This window comes from Salvia miltiorrhiza, chromosome 2, assembly GCF_028751815.1.
Source record: "Salvia miltiorrhiza cultivar Shanhuang (shh) chromosome 2, IMPLAD_Smil_shh, whole genome shotgun sequence".
Lineage (NCBI taxonomy): Eukaryota > Viridiplantae > Streptophyta > Magnoliopsida > Lamiales > Lamiaceae > Salvia > Salvia miltiorrhiza.
Genome location: NC_080388.1, coordinates 56,460,111 through 56,479,428, shown reverse-complemented (window position 1 = coordinate 56,479,428; position 19,318 = coordinate 56,460,111). Strand labels below are relative to the sequence as shown.

General features: G+C 34.5%; 2 protein-coding genes across 4 annotated transcripts; one reads left to right on the top strand and one right to left on the bottom strand.

Moving 5' to 3' along the window:
* Positions 1-6,701: 6,701 nt before the first annotated feature.
* On the bottom strand, positions 6,702-12,594 carry LOC131010498 (gamma carbonic anhydrase 2, mitochondrial-like). The gene is made up of 5 exons (XM_057938032.1): positions 12,287-12,594; positions 10,177-10,320; positions 8,615-8,740; positions 8,339-8,490; positions 6,702-7,282 (listed from the first exon to the last, which is right to left on the bottom strand). The coding sequence occupies exons 1-5, from the start codon at positions 12,399-12,401 to the stop codon at positions 7,001-7,003; spliced, it is 819 nt and encodes a 272-aa protein (XP_057794015.1). The 5' UTR covers positions 12,402-12,594; the 3' UTR covers positions 6,702-7,000.
* A 1,098-nt stretch (positions 12,595-13,692) lies between these two features.
* LOC131010497 (protein RER1A-like) lies at positions 13,693-18,904 on the top strand. Of its 3 annotated transcripts, XR_009096574.1 has the most exons (5): positions 13,693-13,819; positions 14,364-14,723; positions 15,954-16,134; positions 16,275-18,513; positions 18,598-18,904. XR_009096574.1 is itself a non-coding variant. In XM_057938030.1 (4 exons), exons 2-4 carry the CDS (start codon positions 14,374-14,376, stop codon positions 16,332-16,334), a joined length of 591 nt encoding a protein of 196 aa, XP_057794013.1. In that variant the 5' UTR covers positions 13,773-13,930; positions 14,364-14,373; the 3' UTR covers positions 16,335-16,557. The 3 variants fall into 3 exon arrangements, 2 of the variants coding, with proteins under 2 accessions (XP_057794013.1, XP_057794014.1); XM_057938030.1 differs by lacking the exon at positions 18,598-18,904 and having other exon boundaries at positions 13,773-13,930; positions 16,275-16,557; XM_057938031.1 differs by lacking the exon at positions 18,598-18,904 and having other exon boundaries at positions 13,778-13,994; positions 16,275-16,557.
* The last annotated feature ends 414 nt before the right edge of the window (positions 18,905-19,318 follow it).

The following is a 19,318-nucleotide window of genomic DNA, read 5'->3' as shown; positions in this document are numbered from 1 at the left end:
CCTGGCCAAAATCGGGTAGAGTACCCGTCTCGACCCAAATTTCCACCCCTACTTTTAGTGATGGCGTGATTTATACTCAATACGCGTGTTGTCCTCCTCTATAAGTTTATTCTAATAAAATAAATAAATTCTCAAATTATTTCCAATGTTTTAATTAGGGATTAATATTTCTAAATAACCTAACTATTTTTATTTTCGCATTTTGCATCCGTTTTAAATTTATCTCAATATACCTCAATTATGTTATTAATTAATTCAATTTTCCATCCGATCAATAATTTTGGTGAACTAATATATTTACGTGATAATTTAATTTCTGTGCTTGCTATAATAGTAAATCACGTGGCAATCTAAATAATAAACTCAAAATAGGTGTTTCAGATGTTCGTTTTTTCATCTGTTTTGGGGATTTTCATCTGTATTGGGCCAATAAATAAGTCTCTTTGTTGATCAATTTGGGGTTCCACATTCATATTTTCAGATTTCTAGCTTTCAGATATATTGCTTTCTTAGTTCATAAAGATTATACTCCCTCCGTCTATGAAAGAACTTCCTAGGAGGGAGTGACACGGGTTTTAATAAAATGTTGTATAGTGTATTGAGAGTGGAGAAAAAGTTGTAAAGTGTATTGGGAATTGTGAAAAAGTATTAATAATTTATTGTGTTGTTTTAATTAATGTTATTTGAGTGGTGTGAATTGTCTTAAAAGGGGAGTATTTTTTAAGTGGTGGGGTATTGTCCCAAAATAGGAAAAAGTAGGAAGTTCTTTCGTGGACGTCCTGAAATAGAAAAATAGGAAGTTCTTTCGTGGACGGAGGGAGTATCAGATTTCTACAAGATTGGAGATTCGAGTTTGTCATACTAATTTCTTTTAAGTTTTATTTAATTTAGTCTTTTAATTACTTTTTTTTAATTATGTCTTTGATTTGTTTTGCTATGTTTGACTAGTTTCTTTTCTAATTTTAGGGTTTGTATGTAGTTGATTGTATTTGTGCGTTTCATTTATTGATATCAATTTATCATGCAGTTTCTGATTTATAGTTCATAGTGCTTGATTTCTTGTGAATTATCTAACCAATAATGTGAATGTCTAGCTATTCAATTTGAGACTTGAATGTGATAATTGCTCAGCTGATTTACAAATGCATGCTATGATTTTACCTTGTGACTTGTATGTGATAGGTGGACAATGAAAAAATTATTCTTTGTATGTTTTTTATAGTTAATTTATTCTCTTAAGAGTTAAATGTGCTAGAGAATTTACTAATCAACTTTTATAGTTGTTCGTTAGAGAAGATTATGAATAGGATTGCAATATTTCATCACGGTTGTATTAAAATTGATAATTGAATCAATAAGTTAAATGCATATGTTTATTTAACGTCAATACATTTCCTAGATTCAGTGTCTTTATTAATTGATTTATTTGTTTTATCTTGAGTCTAGTTATATTCTTTATCATATTTCTATTTACCTGAATATTAAATAGATTTTTGTGCTAAAGTATTCATTATGTTTTCGTTTGTAAATCATTGTGAATATAATAATCTATTTACTGTGTCTTAATTTCAATTTTTGTTGGACTTAGATAAGGCTAATATTCTTTATATTACATTTAATTAGACATTTGAGAGGAATTGGACTTATATATAATTTAATATGTGGTTTCCAATTGATATAATATATTCCAGATATGCTTATTGACATTCTTGGTATTGTTTACATTTTGATTTCTTTTAATTACAGTTTTTTCATACTCAGTTCTAGAAACAATAATTAACCATTAAGAAATTGTAGTTTTTTCATTCTCAATTCTAGAAATAATAATTAACCATTAAGAAATTGACCTGTCAAATAAATTAAGATGTCACTTGATGTCAACTCTCATGCTTAGAATAAATCACAACTTAAATTATCTATTTTACTTCATATGTGCCTCAACATTTTTGGTCGAATTATGTAACCTTGTTTACAAATTTGGTAACGTTTGTATTTGCGATTAATTTAACTTCTGCATTCATGTTTGATTCACATTCGATATATATATAAAAAGAGCGAAGCCTGAGAGAGGACACCAAGCGATGCGAACAGTGAGGTCTAGGGTTCAAACTCCATTGTTCTCATTCCCCCAAATCCAAAAAAATAAAAAAGCAAAATATAAAAGGAGTTAATCCCAAAAATTGAATTGAATCAAAACATTTCAGTTCAGTTGGACATGCTAATTAATTTGATTTTTTTTAATAAAAAAGAAGAAGAAAAAAAAGAAGATAAAGATCAATTCGAATTTGTCATAATCTGATTTGATTTTAGATGGAATTGAAGCACTCCAATGCTCATCCCTATTTAACTTTTTTCAAATACTATAGAAAAGTAAAAACGAAATAGTGTAGAGTAGTTGTTGAATGTTGCAAGTGGCAACATTTACATGATGACGAATTGTTTGTGATTGCAAACATGTAATCGAGTCAGCCTCTGATAAAAGAATATGGTGATGACACAAAATGACAATTTCATGCCAATCAGTTTCAAACACAAGCCTTCCTTTCCCCACCTCTAATTTCCACATTTTTTCAACTACACACCAACCTAATGTTTCTAGATAATAAAACATCCTTTTGTAACATTGCTTTTCAAATCATTTTGTTTTACTGAGCTTATTTGTTCAAAAGTTTGGATTAGTTTGTGAGCTTTTGAGATAGGTGTCTTCTTCTTCTTCTTCTTCTTCTTCTTCTTCTTCTTCTTCTTCTTCTTGTTTTTTCAAATCATTTAGTATAATATAATTAAATTATTATTTACACCTGATAGCTAGGTACTGGATTTTGAATCATATTTTTAAACTGCATGTGTGTTCCATAAATATACTTTATGTTGTAAGACAGTAAGATGATAATCTCTCGTGTAAATAATTCAATGGATTAGAAGCACCACCCTAATATAGTCAAAATATTTTAATTAATGGTAGGAAATTCTGATCATATAAATAAAATTATGGAAATAATAATATTTTTGACCAAAATATTCTTATAATGTGTAATAGTGTAAAATATATTATTACACACTTTTTAATGGTGAAAATTGTGTAATAATGTATTTTGAACTGTTACACACTTTTTCGCAATTACGAATTTTTACTATTATTAAATTTTTTTACGAACAAATCTATAACAATATAAAGCTACACTATTATACAATTTTCACAATTATTAAAGGATGTATACTTATATATTTTTGTAAAAGTGTGTAATAGTCGTAATTTTGGATGTGGCAGCGGTAAGACAAGAGGCGACGGTGTTACGGTAAAGAGAGAGAGAGAGAGAAGGGGTAGCGGGAGCATTAGTGAAAAATTCATTACTGATCAATATAAGGATAAAACAATCGTAAAAGAGTATAATTTGCTATATTTGTAAAAATAAGTGTTTCGATGTTTTATCTTTCAAAACGGGTCTTGTCTTTCTAAATGAATAGATGCCATTTTAACCCTAAAAGAAAATCCCCAATCAGATATGTTTCACTAAATATTAAGGGTGATTCTATTCATAACCCTCATTTTAATCTTTATAGCCCCTATATAAAATAATAATAATAATTCATTATAAATTTACTATATTACCCTATAACACATAACCCCCAATAATTAAATGCTAATCATCAAAAAATTCCACGGCTCTCTGCAAACTAATCTATAACCCCATTTCAAAAAAATCAACTAAAATGGAGAAAATCATAGCGTCCGCCACCAGTTGCCAGGTCTCCTTAGCTTTATGCCGCCACTGTCACTGAAATGTGGATCTCTGATAACAAAGGATGTTGCTCCTTATTTTCCATAATCCCTTCTATTGTGGCTATAGCGAGTTAGATAGTAAATTATTCGTTAGTATTTCCTCTATCGAGTAAGCTACATGGTTCAAACACAGGCTTTCATCCAAAAATCTTCCGCTCCTATATGCAATTATCAGGAATGCGTAATGAGCAGATTTGAGAGGTTGGTAATGTAACTTAGGGTTTGATCTTGATGGGTTGGGAATGGGATTTAAGGTGAGCGCCTGCCATATCAATGTGTGTTAATTGAGGTGTGTTTTAGTAGGTGTGGGAGTGTGCAAAATTTGGGGTAAAATTGTTGTCTGCTAGTTTTAGGGCTGCATTGGCATCACCATCATCATAAGAAACTGGGATGACGATTGCTTCAAGAATTTCAACCCCAGAGCAAAAAGAAAGAATGTTTCTCAATTTTAGGATACAGGGTGTGCAAAAATATTATGATGTGTGTGGAAAGTAACTTGTAGAGATATTGCAAAGAATTAATAGGCAGTTTTTCTTTTATAATTAGTATTTAATTATTGGGGGTTATGTGTTATAGAATAAAATAGTAAATTTATAATTAATTATTATTATTATTTTATATAGGGGGCTATAAAGAGTAAAATGGGGGTTATGAATAGAATTATCCAAATATTAATTACAAAATAAAAGGAATGATGCAGCTACTATGTTGTGGTATATATTATGCAACATTGTTGCTATCTCCAATTTACAGCAAAGAAAAGGCCCAACCTTGCTATATATATTGACAATATTGTGCAGTTTGTCTGAAAATTAACTAGCGTTGCATGCTTGTATTAATTAACCTTGCTTCTTTTATAACGTTTTACAAGTCAGGTCAAAACTTAAAATTGAATTAAAATTCATAATTTAAATGATAATTATCTATTCATCATTGGATAAGCAAAGTGGGTGATCTACTATTCATACATCAAAATGAAATTTCAGATCCAGTAACATAAATTCAATCGTTGCGAGACAAAAAGAAAAACTAAATGCATTTTTGTTTAAGATATATACAGAGAGAGAGAGAGAGAGGGAGTATGAGAAATTTGACCAGGGCATGTGCCGATTCACAAAAGCAATAGTAACACAAAATATTAATGTTCAGTAAAATCCATAAGAAAACAAGTATGATGATTCGAGTATCTTCTCTTTTCTCTTATCTTCTTCTTCTTCTTTTCTTTCTTCTATTGTATAGTATTTTTATTTTGTGTTGTATGAAATGATTAACTAGACACTGCCATCACCAATCAACAGCAGCCGCGTCAGATTCATAAAAATCCAAATCTAGATACGGTAAACACTGCAAAAAGAGAAGTCCCCATAGCATGATTTAGGGCTGGTAAACCGGTCGGTTCGGTTATAACCGAACCGGTTTACCGGTTAACCGGAACCGATTAAGAGGAATTCCTCTAACCGAAAACCGAACCGGTTTTTCGACCGGTTAACCGATTAACCGGTCCGGTTAACCGGACCGGTTAATCGGTTAACCGGTCAAAACCGATTAATGGTGCTTAAAAATCCATTTCCAAAGCTTGGTGCTTCTGCTCCCTTGCTTGATTCCCCTTTCGTTCATGGTAAGCGTGCAAGAATTCCCAGTTGTTCTCAAACCGGCAAGAATCTCAAAGTTCTCATTTCTAGCATCAGAAGCTCTGCTGCTCCTTCCTGCAGAGAAGAGTTGTTGCTTCAGTTCAATAAACCCCGTCTCACTCAAATCTCTCTCCTCAATCGGAAACATGCAGAATCTATCCAAATCCATTTGATTCGGTTTCACACCAAATCCATCTTCGTCATCATTCCTCCTCCTCTTCACGAACATACCCTTAATCCTCGAAAACCCACCGCTGTTCTTCACCCAAGGGATGAGCGCCGCTGCTGGATGAGATTCCCTCTGCCTGGCGGAGGGAGCGACGCCTGCAGATTGAGCGACGCTGGCGGAGGGAGAAATCGAAGGGAGTCGCGCTGCACTGCTGCTGCTGCCTGCTGGCGGAGAAAGAGAGGGAGACGCCGGTGCCGGTGGGAGAGGCAGCGGCGCCGGTGGGAGGCGGGGAGAGAAGGCCGAAACGTGGAGGGCCGGAGGGGTGGAGAAACGCCGGTGCGGCGGTGCCTGGAAAGTGGAATGGAACAGGAAAGTGGAATGGATGGAATGGAACGGCAGCGGCTGAAACTTGAAAGCCCTAATGTGGCCGATTTTTCAAGTTTAATAAATTAATTAAATTAAACAAAAACCGGTTAATCGGTTTAACCGGTTAACCGACCGGTTAAACCGATTAACCGGTTAACAGTGAGAGAACTAACCGATAACCGAACCGAACCGGGAAAAATCGGTTTTCGGTTAACCGAAAACCGATTTTTCCGGTTTGGTTACGGTTTTAACCGAAAAACCGGCACCGATTTACCAGCCCTAGCATGATTGGAGGTCCCCAATTATTGTCTTTTTTATATACATCAATATTAAGAATAACATAATGTTTTTAAAAGAAATACTAATTCATTTTATTAAAAAGTGCTGAAATCACGGGAGCGGCCAATCTGCGGCTTTTCAATTTCCATGTAGCCAAGCCAATCATGTCTGCTGCATTTTGCTTTTACAGATTCCCCACTAAACAATAATGCCACAGCAATTTGTATATAAAACATCAAAGTATTGGCTAATGCCTATGCCTACATATGACTACCACAATCGAGTATTGTAATTTAATATGTATGTTGAAGAATCTTGATTCTCATCCTCACAATTATTCTTCACATGCATCAGAATATCACACTTCCAATTTCCCTTTTATTTGTTACTATTGCCCAGATCTGCTTCTCCCACAAAACTGAGGTTACAAAAGAAATAGCAAACTTCAAATATCAGTTATATCATGTAACTCATCTTCTTGAAAACAAATTCATTCCTCGCATTTAATTAAATTCAAATGCAAGCATCTCACTGTCATTCATGTTACTTTTACAGCAGGGTTCTACATCACAAAACCGGGGTGTGATCGAGCTAAGCCGACAGAATGTATCGTGTAGCACGGCTGAATAAACCCACCCCAGTATAAGTTCTGAGTCTTTATTCATCAGAAACAATGAACGCTAACTGTTTATTAGAGTCTCTGCACGGGGCAGAGATTCGATCAGTAGCCTGAAAGAGCAATAAAAATTAAGCCAAAATTTCTACTGAAAGATCTCATTGAACAGCCTTCTGGGATTTTTCGGGCAGGATGTTGTCTGGAAGGATAAGCTCTGGTGGAGTTTCACGGACTACACCAATCATTGAGTCGTATTCCTCATCACGGCGAGCAAACTTCTTGCGCAGCATCTTTTCAAACTCGATCTCATCAAAGGATTTGGCGTTTTCAGCAGCATGGACCTTTGCTAGGTTGACATAGTTGGTTGCTGATTTGATGATGAATTCAATCTCTTCCTCAGTAAGCTTCCTGAGGAGCTTGGCTGGATTACCGGCCCAGACCTGTAAATATACGGGATCCAAATAGTATGAACAAATCACTATTGTCAGTTATGGAGGCCCTTTGAGGATTGATCCAATCCAATATATACAAAGAAAAAAGAAGACAAGGAAGAGATGAAAAGAGAAAAAGTCAGTTAACTTGAATGAAAGGGCTGGAGATTGAAGAGGCAAAACAATGTTTTGCCTTCTCAAGTTTCAATATAAATACAGACACTTGATCATATCATGATCTAAGGATTCGTAGTTTTCAGTTCAAAAAATTGGAACCAAGCCCAAAAAGGGCATCTAACAACTAGCCCAACCATGTTATTTTAAAAATTGATTGAGATTTTGATTCTTGGGCTGAAATCTTCTCATAATAAGAACAGTCCACATAGAGACTGAAGAGCAATAACCAACCAATAGTACTCAACCAAGTTTAACCAATCTGAAACAGTAAAGTGCCTATCAATAACGCGAAGTCCCATAATGCTTCCCATGTTTCAATCAACTAGTAAGGAATTAAGAAGCAACAGCGAACTCCTACTGATTAAATAAAGGAAGTTTAGTTGGCATTACTGTCGTTCTCAATGCCAATCAACTTGCAGGACTTTCGTGAAGTACTAGAAACCTAACATAGCTCAGAGTAACCTTATTGATAAAACCTCTAAGAAAAATGACAGAATTGGGTAATCTCAAGTCAATGAGACAGATGAGTTGACATAGAATAATCATTCCTCGTCATATGAATTTTTTCAGGAGGGGAAAAGAAAGAAGTTCAGTAGTTTAGCTTCTCTGGATACTATCTTATGTATATGTGATTAACACTCAATTTAGCTCACTCCAAATGACTACTTCTATAAGGTATATATAAACAAATACTTGAACATGTAATACAGAGACTATAAAATCGCACATAACTAGATAGCAATAGCAGTTCAACACTTTGGGGTGCGGGGGAGGGGGGAGAGTAGATACTGAAACTGGATACTCTTTCAATGAAAGATACACATAACCTCCCAATGCAAGATAGACAAAAGAATTTAAAACAAGTTCATATGGCAATTGAATGCCTACCTCTCCAGATCGGATTCTGGTGTCCTGTCTCACAAGGGATCCTGCAGCAACCATGGCATGTTTCTCCACAACCACACCATCAAGAAGGGTCGCTCCCATTCCAACAAAAGCCTCGTCCTCAATTATACATCCATGTACAACCGCACTATGACCTATTTTTTCCAACATAAGATAACAAAAATGGAATTTATATGATTAAGTCCTTGATATGCTAATTACTGGACTATTTCTACTTTGTATCCAAAACATTAAAGGGAGACAGTCAAACTTACTTACCGATTGTAACATTATTTCCAATAATAGTTGGCAGCACTTTCCCACTTAGATTAGATTTTGCCACGTGCACCAGGGAATTGTCCTGTATATTAGTTCCAGACCCAACACTGATGGAGTTCACATCACCTGTGTCCACAAAGGAGGCACATAAATCAATTTGCATCATAAAGTGAACAGCTCCATTCTGCTTCCAAATTGAACTATGTTATCTTTCCAAAAGATCAAATCTGGAGAAGTCTTATCAGAATTATTTAAGTTACTAATACCTGAAAAACTAATAAAAAGTCAAAGAAGACCAGAGCAAACTAAGAACAATAGACTCTCAAGAAATTATGTGAAAATCATCATCATCTAGAGTAGACATCTGAAAATTGGTTGCAGTATGAGAAAGCATTAGCATATGAAGTGCAGTAAGATGAGAACTAAGGGACGGGATATTCATTATGTTAAATTGTGCAAATGCGGTAACAGAAACTTAGCTCGAGCACTGCAAATGAAATCAAGAAACAGGTCAGCGAGAAAAAATGGAGAATCTGAAGAAGTCCAACAAGTTAATCATTTTTCCATGGACCACCTTAACTCAAAAAGATGAGGGGTCCTTACAGGTTTCTACATTTAGGCAGGGTGCTTTACTCCTCGATTCAAGTTTTTATAGAATATCTACAATGTCTCTCCAAGTAAATTCAACCGAGAGGCAGTTTCTTATCTGTTATTTAATCTTGAGAATAGATAATCCACATACTGATTAAGCTAACTGAAATTGTTTTCTGCCCCTCTTTACTTTTTCTAATTGTCACTAAATGATGATACAAATCACATATATATATATATATATATCTTCCATCATACTGAAAGTCACTTTGTTTTTTCTTTGAAATTTCATCTATTCTTCACCAGTTAAGCAAAGTACGAATCATCTCTTTATAATTTATATATATTCAAATCTCATGTTGGAAATATTTGACCGCGGTGAATGTAAGGGCTATACTATACTCATTCCAAATTAGCATAAACTTCAGAATCATAAATTCTCGATGACTATGTTGCTGTTCGCTTCCATAGAACCCAACCAGTATGTTCATAAATTGACTGTATAAGCCTGGGGTTTGTCAACCAGTGCACAAGAGTACTTTATAGGACACAAGACTTTACTATTTTATATGGTCCAACACTTTACTTCTCTAAACAGTTCAATAAACATTTTAACTCATCACTCATTAGGCACAAGGCGAGTGCTTTATAATTGATCAAACTTTGATTTTGAGGACTTGTTACTGACAGTGATCTTTTACTGATACCCTTCTTTATCAATCCTGACAAATTTTTCATACAAAAAAAGATCACTTAACCACAAAAAAGAGGTGTAACTTGCCCATTGCCTTTGCAGCAACACCTAGGTTAAATTTCTATAGAGAAAAATATAAACACGGCAGAAACAGAGGCTGCAAATCCCAGAATCTCAGAACTAGGAAACTAAAACACAGGACAGGACTATGTTTCACTCAGATCAATATCGACAGAACAATCTTAGTCGATTCGATATGACTTTGTAAGGTGCGTACCTCGAAGGACAGATCCATACCATATCGATGATCCTTGGCCCACCTGAACATCCCCAATGACAGAGGCACTTGGGGCAATAAATGCATCCTTATCCACGACCGGAGATTTATCATAGATGTTCATCAGTGTCCGGTGCTTAGAAACTGAAAATAAAGTCTTATGAGATCAAAGTCACTGATATAACAAGTAAACCTAAAAAGTGAGAGAATGGAATATTGAAGATGTTAAGAAGAATGTGCATCATGAACTGCAGATATAAATAAGCTCAAAATTTAGAAGCATAAATCCATGCCTCAATGAGATGCCAGACATTATCAAAAAGCTCATTGCTAGAAAAGACAAAAATATGAAAGGTATAAGATACGCGAGAAAAATAATCTGTATACAAAACAAAAGCAGATCCAATGAAAATATCCCTGAAATTATGGTTACCAAGCATCAGACATAAAGGTGAAATCTGAATAGAGCATACCATGTTCCCTTCAAAAGAAACATTATATAAGAATAATATCAAAATGCTCCCATCCACATCCATTCGTCCACATATTTGTGTTTTAAACTTTCTGGGCTAAGAAGCCAAGCCATTCATGTAAAAAAATGCTTAATATTTCAGGCTATGATGGTACCCATTGCAAACATTAGGGTTAGTGTATTTTAACCATTTTCCCACCAAAAAACGGTAAACACTTAGCCTGACACGCCTTAATTTTCTGCTTTGTTTATCAACAGGACAAGTGAGAAATGCCAGCCTCAATTCTCATTTCATCTTCTCAACTCCTGACCTAAGAAAATGCAAAACTAAGCAACTAACTCAACCATATTCATACTAAAACGGAGCATAAACATAGACAAGTTCGTGTAAGGGATATACAAGGGCTTGAATATCTACATTCATGTAGTGTCCACGTGTGTCCCAGAACTTAATTCTAACATCTACGAGTGATTAGGACTGCTACGAGTAATAAATTTCATTCAACATGCCTCAATATTGTTTTTGAACTTCTCATTCCATTCTTCAACTGCATCTATATACCCAATGCATGCCTGTCAAATTATTCTATTCCTCTTCTCTTTATGTTCTTCAACTGCATTTATAGACCAAATGCATGCCTGTCGAGCTATCCACTTTTTCCTAAAGCATTTTTCACTAGCAAACCTTGTATAAAGGACTATAAGCTTACGGCAGCAGAAATTTCAGCTAAAATGCCTGACCATACAGAAATCCAGTGAAACTCTATCTGAATAGGCCATGAACTTTGTCTGCACTCTGCAGCAACTAGGACACTCTATCTGATAGCTAATTACTGCAACATATATTAGAGATCGAGTAAGGGGCAGCCCATTGTATGCCAAACTCTCTTCTGGCTCTATACTAATACCTCAAACCAGGGGGAAAATGAAGAGTGCAAGAAACTGCATTCAAGGTCTTCAGATTGGTTCCTGCACAAGATGCACCGATTTGGAGGAAGACATACGTGTGACAGATGACTTTGTAATGCATCACAGATAATATTATTTAATCTTTTACTTCGCTTAACTTTCTAACACTTTTCTCACCTAATAATCTCACAATAGACTTAAATGTCATCTGAAGACAACACTGATGAACACAATTTATAGTCTGACCCATGTCATCATTGACCAATACAATGTATTCAATACATGTTCCCATATGAATGATTCATGCCTCGCTCCGTGCAGACCTTTAGACTGCTCTATAATGCAACAACCATTTTCAGCATTGTGTAATGAAACAATTAGTTACTAGTATTAGGCTATTAGCGTGGGTAGCTCCCAATAAAAAAGCAATTGAAATGTCGAATTAGGCATCAAAGCACGAATTTTCACAGTAACGAAGAAGATCAAGACAGCCCCATTTTCCTGTCTTCTGTCCGACATTTCCCATTTCTAATGGAAATTCGTTCATCCACATCTCCATCTACAGAGCTCGAAAAATATAAAATCCGCAATTTTTGTTTCCCCAACAAACGAGTTAACGGCATATTGTAAAAAGGAATTCAAAACATTGACATTCCTCATCTCACATACAAAACAAAGGATCAGAAATAGTGGAAAATAATAACTGCAAACGAACAAGAAAGGACTTACTATGATCCTGGATATAGTAGCCTGCCTGGAAGGTGGAACCGACTCGATCCATGGCTTGACCCGTATGCCGAATCCAACTCCCCAACGTGTACACCACTCTTCCTAGGGTCCCCATTTCGACGGAATTACGTGGGTTTGCTGCTTGTGCAGTGTATGATCTAAGAATGAGTTGAGATTGAAAGGGGGGGTGTGATTCTGCTCTAATTTAATGGATTCTGCAGCTGCTCTTGAGACTCTGAAAGGCACAATTGAATAGGGCAAGAACGGAGAGCCAACGATTTACGGGGTAAATTGGGGATTCACTCTACATTTTTCATTTTCACACATTTTTATTTGGGTTAATCGTAGCTTTCACTCGTATTCTCGCAATGACGAAATTAAAAAAAAAAAATATATCCACATAAATTAAAGCATACTCCCTACGTATCTCATCCTAAAATGTGGAAACTAAGAAGGTTTAGGGAGCTTGTAAGAGCACTCCCAACAGATCACCTAAATACATCACTAACTCTAAATTTAGGCTAAAATAATTGAAAATGAGATAAAAAAATACATCCAGCAGATCCCCTAAATTGGATGGGGCCCACAAAAAAATTGCACCTACCTAAATTCAATCTTAAATTTACACCCACCATAAATTTATTTTAAGCTTATAATTAGTAGGGCCCACACATAATTATTATTTTTATGTAGAAAATAGGAGATCTGGTGTATGCATTTATAAAATCGAGATCCTAAAATTAAATAGGGAAGTTTTAGGGAAGAATATATGAGCATAATTTTGGGATTTCTGCTGGGAGTGCTGTTCTTTAAAATAGTTTATAAGTTGTTTATAGCTTATAATTTTTTTAAAGTATTTCGCAAAATAAGTTCTTATAGAATTTATATTTAAAACTTATTTATAAGCTCACAAAAAATAAGTTTTTCTATCCCAACTTATTTTTCATTATCTTATAAGCAACATTCATTTTATAAAAATAACTCAACTATAATTTTTATTTTAATCATATCATTCTAATTTTATTTTTATTTGATTTTTTCTCTTTAACAAATTTTTTTCTCATTAACTAAAAGTTATAGCTCTAGCTTATAAGCATCAAAGTTTTTTAAAGTAAGCTTAGCCAAATACCTTCTTAATCATTTTTATTAAAATTTACGTCACTCCTTGTTAAGATTATATTTACCGGAGCGGAGGGAGTATAAAACTCATCAGAAACCATTAAGCACCAAATTGCCGTTACTTTGATGCTTTGTTCATAATTTCGATACGTTTGTGCTGAATTTATTGTTGTTTGGATTTGGAACATTTTGTTAGTATTTTTTTTTTAAAAAAAAGAGATGAGTAGTAGTTTAATGTAGGGGCAATAATGTAAATACATAAAACGAATGAAATTACTATTCACAATTACTACCCGGTGAAATTAATTTACTCGTTACAGACCAAAAATGAAGTAGTGAAAATTTTGCCGTAAAAACAAGTTCGCAAGCCATTTGTTTACTTCGTTGTTACACCATTTCTCCCATAAAGTTGAGGTCGGCTCTCTATGTTTATGCATATTTCTTCTAGAATGTTTATGCCGATTCCCTCTCTGTTACAGTTGTAGTTAATACGGACATATTTTGAAACGAATTGCTGATTACGAGGTAATTCATTCTGAAGAATTTGTGCAGTTACTTTGGATTTCTAAAAGTAATTGCACTAATCGGGGTAATTACAGGCTAATTAAACTCTTTCATGGTACCTGATTTTAGTGTTGTTGAAATCGTTTATCAATTCGAGTTGGTTATGCAATTAAATATGCTAATTCTCTTCTATATTTTCTTGCTTCACCGGCAGCGGAGGGCTTAGCTTTTATTCATCTTTGTGTGTGTGGTGTGTTAAATTTGCAAACGTCTTGTGGAATTACTGAACTTAGAAAGAATTGTGAAGAACAATTTATGCTTTGTCAATGTTGTTATTGCTGTGCAGAAACAATTTACTTGTAAAGACTATTTTCATATATTGGGGTTCACTCTTTCACTAGTTGACGATGCTGTTGATGGTTATTTATTTATGTTGCTCTGCATTCCAATGCAGTGTGAAGATAATGGAAGATGTTGGGACTGATACTGCTGCTCCAGAGTCACCATTAGCAAAGTGGAGAAATGAATTTTCGAGGAAGTTTCAGTTTTATTTGGATAGGTCCGGTCCCCATATGGCTCGTAGGTGGCTTGTTACACTTGCTGCAGCAGCAATATACATCTTGCGTGTTTATTATGCTCAGGGGTTTTATGTCATCTCATATGGCCTGTCAATCTACATCTTGAATTTGTTGATCGGGTTTATGTCACCCAAGGTTGATCCTGAGCTAGAAATGCTGGATGGGCCTTCTTCGCCTACTAGAGACTCTGAGGAGTTCAGGCCCTTTGTCCGTCGCCTTCCTGAATTTTTGTTCTGGTTCGATACATATGCCTTTCCTATGTTTACAAGCTACTTGTTTCCTTCTTTGGCAATGTACAGTAGCTTCTAGTATGCTGCATTCTCTTGTTGGTGGGGGGGGGGGGGGGGGGGGGTTGACTGAGCTTATAAGCTCCTTAGAATAGCTTCTAAGCTGTTTATGAGCTTATAAGCTCTTGCAAAGTATTTGGCAAAACAAACTCCTAGACAACTTATTTTGTCATAATCTTATAAGCAATAATTAGTTCACAAAATTAATCCTACTATGGTTTGTTATTTGTGTCATATACCTTTCCGACTTCATCTCTTTTCAAATTTCTCTCTAACAAGGATTTTATATTCTCTCTCTCGCTTGTAAGTTCAATTTTGCAAACACTTTTGACAACTTGTAAGCTCTTAATTTGTTGCATCTTATAAGCTCTTGAAAGATCTCATAAACTGTTGGACCTTATAACTTCTCTTAAATAAGCTTAGCCAAACACCTTCTTACTTAGTAACATATATTTGCAACTCTAGCTGCAATTTTTATGTGTAGTCCAATGTTTGATGCTTCATGAGTTGCTGTTGCATTGTAGTGAGAAAATAGATGGAAAGGAATGTGAAATAGATATACTATCTAGCATCTGGTTTCACATTTAAGGCATGTGTACTAGCATCAAGTTGGTCTTATTAAGGTTTGGTTCTTCCATCTTCTGATTTTGTTCTCTGCCTATTGTTATTTCTTGGCTTACTAAAAGAGGAACAATTTGATGTCCACAGTATGTTGTAACACTCATATTTGAAAAATATTTACATTTGACGATCTTATCATATAAAATCTAACTGTACTTGTCCATCATTGATTATTCGGCATGGCATGATTCCTTTTCTGGTCTTAGTCAATTATTCATTAATAACCAGATAGAATGGTGCTTCGGGAGAAAAGAAAGATTTTTTTGTTTTGTTTTGTTTTTGTTTTTGCAATTGTTTTGAAATTCTAGTGCTCCTAAAATAGTACTATATGTTAATAATTGATATAACAGAAATATGTGAGCTGCATGAATGAGGAAATTAAATTAGAGTGGAGTCATGCCTTTGATGCAATTTCAATGTCTCTTGCGAAAGAGATCTGAAAGCCCAGTAAGTTTTAGGAACGAAAGATTAGTAGAGGATCTGGAAACGCTTATAAATTTTCTCACTTTGGTTTATTTGCTCCCTTTTTTTTGGTGCTGAAAAGACTTTTCTTTTCAGGTATGCAATCACAAAAGCTTGTTGTGTTGCCTTCCTCTTAACCTTCTTCTCCATGTTCGACGTCCCAGTGTTCTGGCCCATTTTGTTCTTTTACTGGTTTTTCCTTTTCTTCCTCACAATGAAGAGGCTAATCACTCATATGATCAAGTACAGATATCTCCCATTCAGCTTGGGAAAGCAGGTGATCACTTAGTAATGAATGTTTAAAATGTTTAAGTTGGTTTACATATCTATCTATCTATATACATATATATGAAAGTAACTCTGCACTCGTTGGCCCTCGATTAATTTACCATTATTTTCATTTACATTTGAAAACAGAGGTACACTGGGAAAAGGCCTGCTCAAACTCAAAGCACCCGTGGTCTGTCAAAGGACTGAGTTCATGTGCAGAATCTGTACCAATGGAATTGTAGGTGATAACATTTTACTTGAAACATGTACTTCTTATAAAGTTAACTTGATAGACAGTAACGAATAAATTAAGATTGCTTGTAATTATCGTAATTAATCTTTTTTTTTTTCGTTGTAAGATGTAAGATGTAAGATGAGTATATTGTTAATGTCGAGATAGTCAGTTTTACCATAAGCAACACGAAATTCCTGCTGATAAGATGGTTTGGCTGAGTATGGAGTTTGTCTAATTCATTTTTGATCGGTCGATTCTTCTTTTCCACATGTTTAACTTTGGTTGGTGCTATTTGTGGAGGAAGAGCTCCAAATTTTTTTTAGTATTTGAAAAATCCCTTTCACTCTAGATTTCCAGAGAGACAAATTGATGCATTAGAAGATCTGAAGATGAGTCGAGAGGCGGGGCTTGTCATGGAAGTTTCTTAGTGAATACCACTAGTTCATTTTATTTCAGCTTTTCGTTTTTAATTTGGTTCCTTTTTTTAATAGTGAAAAGCATTTTCTGGTCTTAAACCCACCATGCAATTCTAGTCTTTGTTCTTCTGCAGCCGTCCCCAAACATGTCTTATTCTTCTTCTTAGGATCGAAGATCGAGCATCTGTAACTCTTCCTTATAAAGGTCATGAATACTAAGGTACAAAGCTTGTGGTATTGAAGATTTTACTTGATGAACGAGAGATTTTTTTTTTTCAATATACATATTCCAACTAAGCATCAAAACTATTTTATTATCGAATTCTATAATGCGCGGTATAAATTGAATTTATTTTAAAAAATAAATTGGGGGTTTTTAAAAGTGAAAAATGTGAGGTGATCACATTTTTTGGAAAATGATAAAAGTTGGGTGCAACATCCACTATTAACCTTACAGTATACTCTCTCCGTCTCACTCCAATAGGCTCACTTTTTTTGGGCACGGAGATTAAGAAAATTTATTTTTTAGTAGGAAAGTGGTAGTAAAGTGGTGTGGTTCACACCGATTAAGTACAATTTTTTTATACAAAAAAAAAATGAGTTTATTAGAGTGAGACGGGGGAGTACGTATTATAAACTATTAAGCCTTGAGAGTGGTACCAGCCTTGAGAGTTGTACCACGGTAATTCAGGTTGAACAGCAGCCAAAATAGCAATCTATAAATATTGGTGTTGGCTTTTGTAACGAGAGAGAGAGAGAGAGTAAAAGTATTGTGATCTGAGTTCGTTGGAGTTTTGAAAGCATATTTGAGTTTTTAATTGAAAATTCTTTCATTGTTTCCTAGCTCAACAATAACAACATATTGACTTTGAGTCAAACAATTGAATTCGTAGTTTATAAGTAAAATCCACAATAGAAGTTGCAGTAAGAAATAATAATAGGAAGCAATAATCTTTGCTATAATTTTGGTAGAAGGTATAGTTTTTTCAATGTGATCTCGAACCTCCAATTTTTTCCCACTAGGAATGTTTTCACAAAATCGACAAGATTACATGTAGTTTTACAACATCAATAATAATACTCCCCCAGTTCATGAAAAGTATGATACTTTTGTCATTTTAGATGTCCACCAATTTTATTAAAACTTGTGCTACATAAAAGTGTTATATTTTTGGTGAACGTAATAATAATAATAACTTTAGAAGAGTAGAAAAATAGACAGATAGATTCATTATTCATTTCCCAAATTAGGCAAACAAACATTTTGAAGAATCTCAACTATACAAGTCTCACAGTAACCGGCCCCAATATACAAATATATATGCGGAAAATAACATAATGCTTTAGACCTTGACTTAGCCAATAAAACCCATGACAGAAGGATTCCAAATCATATTACACATACATTTGGTGCAACAACTTCCAACAACCAAATAAAAACTCCAAAGCAAATAAATAAAACTCGCAACCTATATAGTCCTTTAAATTATTTCCCAAAATGAGCAGCTGATAATGTGATTGGTTCTCAAACATGGCCAGCTAAGACTATGATTTCCATTGCAGTTATATAAAAACCCTTCCATCCTCAGCTTTTTCAATGGCTGCCAAATTCTTTTGTCAGCAATGAATGTTAGAATCTATATTGTCATCTTGTTTTTCTGGGCTCTGCTTACCGCCGTCACTCCCACGCTTGTTCGCCTCGCTGCTTCTGCTAATCTTCAATCAAGATTAGATGGTATTAATTTAGTATTTAATCCATCATATATATATACTTTCATCTCTCTCATGTATATATGTATATGTGTATGTGTATGTATAGATGCAGGTGAAGGCAGGGAAGGGGTGAAGTTATTGTTGCCGAGAAAGGCTCTTGCCGAAGCAATAGTTTCAGTACCGGCAGTGGCACCGGCGACAGCACCTGCGGCGGCGAAGGTGTGGTTCTTGTTGAGTTGAGGGATCATTTTGGTCGGAATAAAATGAGTTTGCATTGTGTGGAGCAGATGCACCTACCTACCTGCCTTGATTAATTAATTGTAAATAATACCCTTTCTTAGAAGGTATGATTAATTTGTTGTTATAGGATCATTATTTAATTTTTACAACAATTCATTTATAGAAATATTTATGAAAAGCGGATTGAAATTAGATTGTGCTTTATTCTCCAACTTCCTAATTTCATTGTTTGGTACGTGTTGCTAATCATCTCATATATGACCATGATCAATTAATGATATTCTTATGTTTGCAAGGGGAGAATGGGCATACAATTTTTTTTTTTTTGCAAGGTCACGTATATATCTGTATACGAATGATTCATATTATAATAACTAGTATTATGAATTAACTTAGGAATCATAATTAATATATAAATCAGTTTTCACACATCATTTGCATGTGGCATATCAAGAGTATGAGATTGTAATTAAATTTTTTAATTTTTTTATGATAAAAATGATGGCAGTATAACCACAAATATTGTACTATAATAAAATATTTCATAATATATAATTTTATGTTTTTTTTGTTGAATTAATTATTGG